This window comes from Triticum urartu, chromosome 2A (genome assembly GCF_056163025.1).
Source record: "Triticum urartu cultivar PI428250 chromosome 2A, HENAU_Tu73, whole genome shotgun sequence".
NCBI classification, from domain to species: Eukaryota; Viridiplantae; Streptophyta; class Magnoliopsida; order Poales; family Poaceae; genus Triticum; species Triticum urartu.
The window spans coordinates 188,065,107-188,073,856 of NC_141874.1; the positions used below are offsets into that span (position 1 = coordinate 188,065,107).

The following is an 8,750-nucleotide window of genomic DNA, read 5'->3' on the forward strand; positions in this document are numbered from 1 at the left end:
CGCAACTAATACCGGAAGTTATACAAGTAAAATGGTGTTTCTATTGGGCTAGATGTTTCCTCAGAATTACGGAAGAGACTACTCTTAACAGACTATGGGGTTTACAGAGGAAAGATATGCGAAGGAGGGCTACAACTGATAAGAACGTATGCAGAGATGTTGGTTACCATATTCTTGTTGGAGCTGACATTCTGAGTGATGAACATTATTCAACTATCAAAAGGCGTTATACATGTTGGCAGAATCCAATCCCCAATTGGATGCTCACGGACTGGCATATGCTTGAGATAAATACCAACAATAATGTCGTTCCAGCAGTTTCAGATGAGAACCATACACCGTGGAGGTTCGCAGTTGTCCATTATACTCTGCTCGTACCTCATTCCATTGTTGCTCATGAAGGGACTGTATTACATACCCGGCACTTGGGTCACCCAGCTCGCACGGATTATTCAACATATATATGTGCAACATGTCAGCATCTTGGTACACGCATCCCACTAAGCATGCTGTTGTGCTAATGCTCTTGTGTGTCTGTACATGATTTGGAGCTATTCTTCATCATCAGTCCATTCTTTGTTCACATGGTCAACCTGAAGGACAGAATAGATAGTCAGAGTTCTCCATCAGATATGGCATTGTTATCTACGCAACTGAAGTGTGATGGAGCTATTACCTAGAGTTGTTCGCATCACAAGTTTCAGGTTGCCTGGACAAACTTTTCTTTGGAACATTGAGCTGGTCAACTCGTCGAACGAGTACTAGAGCGACACCCTCCATGTGATCCAGGTGATGTCCTCTCCGTCCACATTGAAATTCTGAATGACCTGCAAGTGCCATGGGATCCAGGAGTTCATTCTATTCTTATGGCAAGGTCGGCTTGCGGTCAATCGATTCTCAAGGGGGGAAGAATGTCATGACCTTAGCCACAGAGAAGACAGCGGGCCAAGCCATGACATGGGATGGAGTTAGTAATGGGCTTGGGCTTGTGGGAGCGGCTGGGCTATAAAGGAAGCAGCAGCGAACGACAACGGCAGCGAATGAATGAATCGTCTTCAACCTTCTCGTCCTCTGCTCTCATTCCTCTCCCCCGGCTTCTACTATATCTCATCTCCTCTTTGCCGATTTCTCATCCCAAATTCCCTTGTATCCTCTGAATCTATACCGAATATGGGTGTTGATTTATCTATCTGTTCGATCTCTGTACTGGGGTCGTGACAGTCCCATGCTGTTATCCATCATCAGCAACCGGTTTGACTTTGGCGCCACGTCCACTATGTTGTATATTCAAGAACGAATGCTCATATTTATCAAAAAAGCGATGTTCAATTATTTCCAAAAATGATGTTCGAGCAGTACTGTATTTCCTCCTTTCCGGTTTATAGGGCTCGATTCAAAAACCTCACCAATCAAGGTAGATGGTGAGTGGTGAAATACTTTTTGTAGTTTGCGAAAACACCCAGTTAATGCTCTTGTTTTTCTTAAAATATTATGTTTACCAATGTATTAATTGCAATACATGCATGCATAAAGTACATGCATTGGTCAATTTTCTTTTAATACTTGCATGCAATGATCTAATGCACCTTGGAATCTGAACATGTGATGAGAGACAACCAAATTGAGCCTTATAAAATGGAAAAACTAAAATTTTGAGATAAGCCCTATAAACCGAAAAGGAGAGAGTATCTCAGAAGAAATGTTTGTGTATTTTAAAGGAAACATTAATGTATTATTGAAGTACAAAGAATAAATTAGCCCAGGTCAAATAATAAATCAGTGCTCATGGAACAAATCTTGACTTTATAATATGAAAATGTGACGTAAGAAATCATGATTACACTAGTCAATAAGAGAGTTTGGATTAAGTAGAACAAATTTTTATTTGCTCGTGAACAAACCGGAAGCACCTAGTTAATACGAGTTCCGAGTCAATGGAACAAAATTTAATTGCTACTCCCTCCATCACAGTTTAAAGGGCGTACCTCACATCTCTCTGGGCCCAAGGTTGCTAGCGATTGGTAGGAATAACCGATGCGTTGAAGCTGCGGTAGTTAAGGATATGCGCCTAATTAATCGCCAAACAAACACATAGTAACCTCCCCGTCCAGTAAAAGAAGGAAACCATCGCATGCATTGGTGGAGTAATTTCAGTTCACATCATGCATGCGCACCAGGAAGGCAAACGGAAGGAGCTAATTCCTACCAAAATGATGCAGTTAATAGGCTAATTAATGACATGAGCCCTATTTCCCTCTAATTGTGAACAATTCTGGTTTTGAAGATACGCCCTTTAAACTGTGATAGAGGGAGTAGGATGGATTGCTAGAACAATTTAATTGCAAGTCACCAATTTAATTGTTCCGAGTCAATGGATTAAATAAAAGAGTAAGCATATTTCATCCTGCAAATTTCATCAGCATTACAAAGATGATTAAAGAGTAAAACGGGGAAGTCATGAAAATTACAAGTTTTGAACTGTTAGGTTTTGTCAAACAGTACAAAAATGGAAATGGATGAAGCGGGAACACAAGTACAATTGCAGACGCTACTAAAAAAATGAAAACTTTTTTCAGGAAATACATAAAAACAAATATAAAAATAAAAGGAAATGTTGGTCATGGAAAAAATAGTTTAGAACAGCTTGATTGTGTAAAGGAAAATATACATGAAATGTTGCTAAAAATACATGAAATAGAAAAGGAACATAAGGGCATTTTCAATGGTAAGCACTTAGCCGGTAACCCCGGACATTTAGCGGCGATACGAAGAGCCCGTCTTGACTGTCGTTTTTTTTTCCGGTTAGTGAAAGCTGTCCGTCCAGGCGTACAGTGATTTGGGGAGCCCACCTATCGATGGTAAGAGCATGTATAGCCGGACCTTTCAAATTCATCTTATATGTTCGGGCGGGTTGTTTAGTCACTCACCAGTCACGTCTTTTCAATTCAGGCGGACGCTTCAAAAGGGCCTCAAACGCCCGGACTGAGCGGCACCCTCATATTCAGTTTAAATATGAAGCAGACATGAGGACATCCAGACATGTCCGTCACGTCGGACTGATGAAAGGGTTCCAGCTGGAAACACCCTCAAACCCGGGGGTCTGAAACTCGTCTCCTCTGTCGGACCGGTGGTGTCGCATGGCGCAACTCCGGCGGGCCGTGTCGTGCATTGCCCGGTTATTTAAGTCGACCGGCGGCACCGAAACCCTATCATCCATCCATATTTTCCTCCTCCTGTCCGACACCGCCACTTTTCATTCCACCCATTTGCCTAGTAGCCATGCCCCCACGCCGCCGGATGAGGAGCGAGCCCTATCTGATGCCGGAGCGCAGGCTCGAGCTCCTTGAGCAGATCGGGGCTAGGCGCGAAGTCCGGATCGCCGCAGGGCTACCTCTGGATGCATTGGATCCGGAGGAGCAGTTGGAGAGGACGACGAGGAGGAAGAGGATGTAGGGGATGCTGATGACGGGGATCTGCAGGCGGAGCAGCAGGATGCTTGATTCCCTTCGGTTGGAGTCGGCTGCGGAGGCAAGACGCCGTCGCCGGCAGGAGATGGAGGCGCAAGAGGCCGCGGAGGAGGCAGAGATGTTCGCCTATATGGATGAGGTTGAGAAGAAGAAGGATGAGCCGGAGCTCTCCTATCGGCCCGTTCAACCGGTGCCCAACGTCATTGACGTGGACATTTCCGACGACGAAGAGTAGCTAGGACAATACAGTACGTAGGATTTCTTTTACATGCTTTATATGGATCTTGGGGATGAAATTTAAGAGATACAGATGCAAAGTGACTCATTTAAGACGTGTTCAGTCAGTGCCCGCGTACTCGCCTTTAGCTGTACATGCTTAAAAAAGGGAGCGTTTTCTCCTTGGCGTGGTTGGGACAGCCCATGATCCCACTGATTCGGCTTGATTGGGTCGTACAGCGTGCCTACACGCATCGCACGGCAGAAGGCACGCTCGCAAGCCGTGAGCTAACATACGTCCGTCGATCGGTACGTGGAAACGAAACAACAGCACAACAACGCCAGGCTCGGGTGGGTCGATCTGATCGATTAAGAAACTGATCTACCGCGAAAGCAGCTAGCACCTACGTCGCCGGGAAATCACGCCTTCCAACCAAGCTGAGATCTGCTGCAAGCTGCGTGGAGCAGTTGAGCTGAGCTAGAACCGGAATGCCTGGCCTTGGGGCCTGGAAGATGCTCCAAACATACGCGGCCACGACGGCACCTTCGAGCTCTGAATTTTCCTTACCTGGAGACAGTTGTTGCATCTGTCGTAATGGTCCTGTATCAAACTACTAGACTACTCTCTCTCTCTCTCTCTCTCTCTCTCTCTCTCTCATCATTTGTGTTATCTCTGATATTTTTCGCTTTAAGGCTCCTTTTTCGACTTTTCCTGTCAAAGGGAACTTTGGAACAACAAATCTTCGAGAAAACAAGAAGGGCTGCAACACAGGAAAATTTCATATCCATGACGGCTCATATCTCCTATACCTGTCTCTAATTGGGAGAAAACAACATTCATGTGTTATTCAAACATACAAACGTGCAACACTTTCGACCAATTTATGAGGTAAGTTCTTGAGATTCAACAATCACGGTTTTGCTTTGTACCGTGTGTTGAAAAAGATCCCTAGATCTAAAGTGCGCACAAATCTTAAGTTTCTCACGAGGGAAAAAAGACACCATGGATCAGAAATCATCTCCGCGTGCCTTAGGCCTATCTAAGGCATGTATGTTGCTTTAAGATTCGTGCATAGATTTCCCATGTGCTCAACCATCCTACTCCCCATCCTCATCTCACACACAATCCCCAGCGACATGAACTGAACCTTCATATTTATGTGAAATTAACCAAAGTTACATTTATACCTCATCTTTATTTTGCATGGGTGTTGTCTGGTTTTTCGTTTCATAGTGCGCGTCCCAATTGCGAATATGTGCGGTGCGCTTCCTGTCAGTATGTGGAACTCACTTTCTTCCCTTTCGCCACCTGTCTTTCAAACTACTGATGAATTGCCGTTAGGACCCTAATATTATGCAAACATTTCCCAGGGAGATTGAGTAAACTATCATTCCCTACGGGCGGTCATCCGAGAGAACGTCATGAACTAGGAGTGTCCCTCAGAAAACCAGGCGCGGCAAACGCTCGAGACTTATCATGCTAAATTAGATATATTTTCCATGCCATTATATAAAAAAATGCCATGTTTAAAGAAAATTTTGTCTTGCTAGCAGAAAATTATCAGGAATTTGTCATGCTGCAACAGAGTAATTGTCATGTATTTTCAGGGATTTCCCATGAAGCAACATTGGAGAATTCATGTCAAAAAAAAACATTGGAGAATTGCCAGTCTAAAAAGGTAATTTTCCAACTTGTTCGGGATTTACCATTCCGGCGGAAGAAATTGCCATGCTACATCAAAGGGAACTTGTGAAAAATTGGCATGCTCTAAAAATAGAATTTGTCATCCATATGTGTTCGCTCATATTGCCTATCCTGGGTGAACCTTTTAGTGCTGACAGCTCAAAGTTCGTTCAAAGTGGTGCGTAGGAGCGAACAATTATTGTCACATGTCTTGCTTTGAGATTCTTACACAGAAATTAAACGTGTCACAATTGTCGTGGGAACAATTCCGACAGTTGAAAGGGGTAGGGTAAAGAAGCATGGTCTATCGAGATGTAAACGGGTGACACGGTGCTTTTTAACGAGTTCGGGTCTCTTGCGGTGGAGATAACAACTCTACGTCTCTTGCTTCAGAGAGGCTTTCTATGATTTGGCATGAACACAGAGTTACATGGTGTATGTGAGAGAGAGAGGGGAGAGTGTGTCTCCAAGCCTAAGCTAAGTGGCGAGAGAGTAAGGGGAGAAGAATGAGGGAGCCACGGCCCCCGAGCTATGTGGTAGGGGGTGGCTTATATAGAGTACGCCACCCTCTCACCTTTTATGTTACAAAATGGAGCATCAATGCCATAATATCAGCCCACTGTGAAACCTTCACTATGAAGATGATGCTTCAACCGCCTTGCTGACTGTTGGTCTTCGCACGTCTGAATGAGTCATACTGCCGAGTAGATGATCACCTGGGTAGTGGTGGTATAGACATCGTCCTAGTAGACGGATAGTGTTGTCCGAATGGATAATATATCTGATATGAAATGTATCTGAACCCATCTAATATGTGAACCTCGTGCTTTATGATATTTTGACTCTTCATGAGCCTACCAGCTATCCCCAACAATAATGGGTTTGCTCAAGAAAAACCTCTGAGATGACGTCTCATCATTAACATTTCCTTTGCTGTTATGCTCAAGTCATGGAAAGGAGTGATTACCTGTTTCATGAAAAAAACTACAATTTTGTTGCCAAATATTTATCCGTTGCCATCTTGGAAATACGGTTTCCAAGTCAACATAATACTATCAAAAAGACAAATCAATTCAATATAGGTCGCATAAATAAAAATGGGTGGAATCAGTATTCCATTCTCATGGCGGCAGGGTGCAACACGGCTATGTGCTTTTACACGCGCCGACATAAGTAGACAGCTATCATGCATGGTCAAATTAGCCTGGTATATATACATGTTTTATATTTGTATGGTACGACGAATCTATCAGCATCTTCCAAGCAGATTCCATGGAGAATTAGAATAAGCTCCGATCTCTCATCTAATCATTGGCATCACCAGTCACCAGTGACTCGGACGACCAGCTGTTTTATAATAATTGAATCTTTTTTGTCTGAAATGTTCAGGACCATAGTAGTTCTCACGTGTTGGGTTCGGTAATGTGCTGCGACCTGGCAGCAGTTTTACTTGATTGGAATGGGAGCATGCATGGTATTAACTTTGTACATCAACCCGCAGTTTAGTTTTAATTACACGAGGTCGCTGTTACAGTCCGCATCGTCGACGGTGCAGGCGGCCACCGCCGCCTCCTTGTGCTCCTCCTCGTCCATGGTGTCCGACATGCCCTTCCCCCGCGTCTCCGGCAGGCAGGCGGCGAACATGCCGAAGCAGCCGACGACGAGCCCGAACACGCCGAACGACAAGAAGCTCCTCTCGCGGCCCAGCGCGACGAGCACGGGCGCCGCCACGCCCCCCAGCACCAGCGCCTGCCTTACCAGCCCCACCGCCGAGTTGCGCACCGACGTCGGGAACAGCTCGATGGAGTACATCATGATGACGTTGAACGCCGTGCACGTCGCGAAGAAGGAGAGCAGCTCCGCGGCCATCCGCGCCGCGCCCTGCGGGATGATGACGCACGCGAGGCTCCACACCCCCGCCGCCCCGGTGAGCGCGATCACCGAGCTCCGGCGGTTGATCCTGCCCATCAGGAGCCACGAGAGGATGGACGACGGCAGCTCGGCCAGCGCGTTGTACGTGACGCTCAGGTAGAGGTTGGACCCCAGGTTGCCGACGTTGAGCGGCATGCCGTAGTAGACCATGCCGACGCCGAAGCTGGCCGTCATGATCGCCGCCAGCCTCCGGAGCGCCCACGGGCGCTCCCACATCGAGTGCAGCGTGGCGAACACGCTGTCGCCGCCGCTCTCCTCCGCCGTGTCATTGTTCATGGTGCAGGCGTGCAGCATGGAGAAGCTGGACGTGATGCTGTTGCCATTGAGCGAAGCGATCTGCTGCAGCGTCTCGATGGCGTCCTGCTTGCGCCCGCGCACCAGCAGCCACCGCGGTGACTCCTGGACGAGGAAGTAGAATAGGATGGAGTAGCAGAGGGATGGCACGGACGTCCACAGATACATGTTCCGCCACGATTCCTCCCGGAACGTGTAGGCGAGCGCCGGGAGCGACAGGAACCCGAGGGTGAAGCAGAAGAACCCCGCCACGCACACCGTGTCGCGCCACCTCTTGCCGACGAGCTCCGTGGAGAGGACGAGCGTGCACGTGCCAACCATGGACCTGCCGAACCCGGACATGAAACGCAGGGCGGCGTACACCCACACGTTCGGCGAGAACGCGGTGAGCACGCCAGCGACGGACATGGACACAATGGACACGAGCAGCATCTTCCTGCGGCCCAGGAGCGAGTCGGCGAGCGTCGTGAGGAGGAAGCCGCCGGCGAGGCAGCCGGCGAAGAACGAGGACGCCGGGAGGGAGACGAGCGCCGGGCCGGCGCACTTGAGCGACCACTCCGAGACCACCGACGTCACGGCGGGCCGGTCCCACGCCCACGCGCCGGGCGGGAGCGCGCACGGCGAGGCCACGGCGGCCGAGCAGGACGCGTCGGCGCCGGTGCAGTGCCACTGCGGCTCGGCGTCGGTGAAGACCGAGATGAACACCTGCTGCGCGTCGAAGGCCCACGCGAAGGCCAGCAGGACGGCCTTGAGGAGCTGCAGGGCGCCTGTGGCGCCCATGTACGTCTCGATGGTGTCATCGATCGACGGCGCCTTGACCGGCCTTGTTTTGTGGCTTGTTAGGAGCGGGGCGGCGGCCGTGTCAGACATTCGCACGGTTTGGTGTGCTTGCCGCTAGCTTATCTTGGCTGCTCACTGGCTGTGTGGGGAGAAGGATGAGAGCGGGGGTATTTATACGGGCGGGATAGTGTACGTCAACGGAGCAGCGCTCCAACCAGGATTCCGACGCACAAGATCGATCGCTACGGGGATCGACGAGCTGCATTATTCATGGATTGAATAAGGGGGGACACATGTGAGATCCAGTCACGATATGTTAGAATATGGGAGGGGGCGTAGTATACTTGATGACCCGAGGGTCCACGTAAGCAACGGGC

General features: G+C 48.5%; 1 protein-coding gene across 1 annotated transcript; it reads right to left on the minus strand.

Annotated features, from left to right (window-relative positions):
* Nucleotides 1–6,777: 6,777 nt before the first annotated feature.
* LOC125536640 (organic cation/carnitine transporter 2-like) lies at nucleotides 6,778–8,529 on the minus strand. The gene has a single exon (XM_048699892.2). It carries the CDS (start codon nucleotides 8,461–8,463, stop codon nucleotides 6,880–6,882), a length of 1,584 nt encoding a protein of 527 aa, XP_048555849.1. The 5' UTR covers nucleotides 8,464–8,529; the 3' UTR covers nucleotides 6,778–6,879.
* Nucleotides 8,530–8,750: the final 221 nt, after the last annotated feature.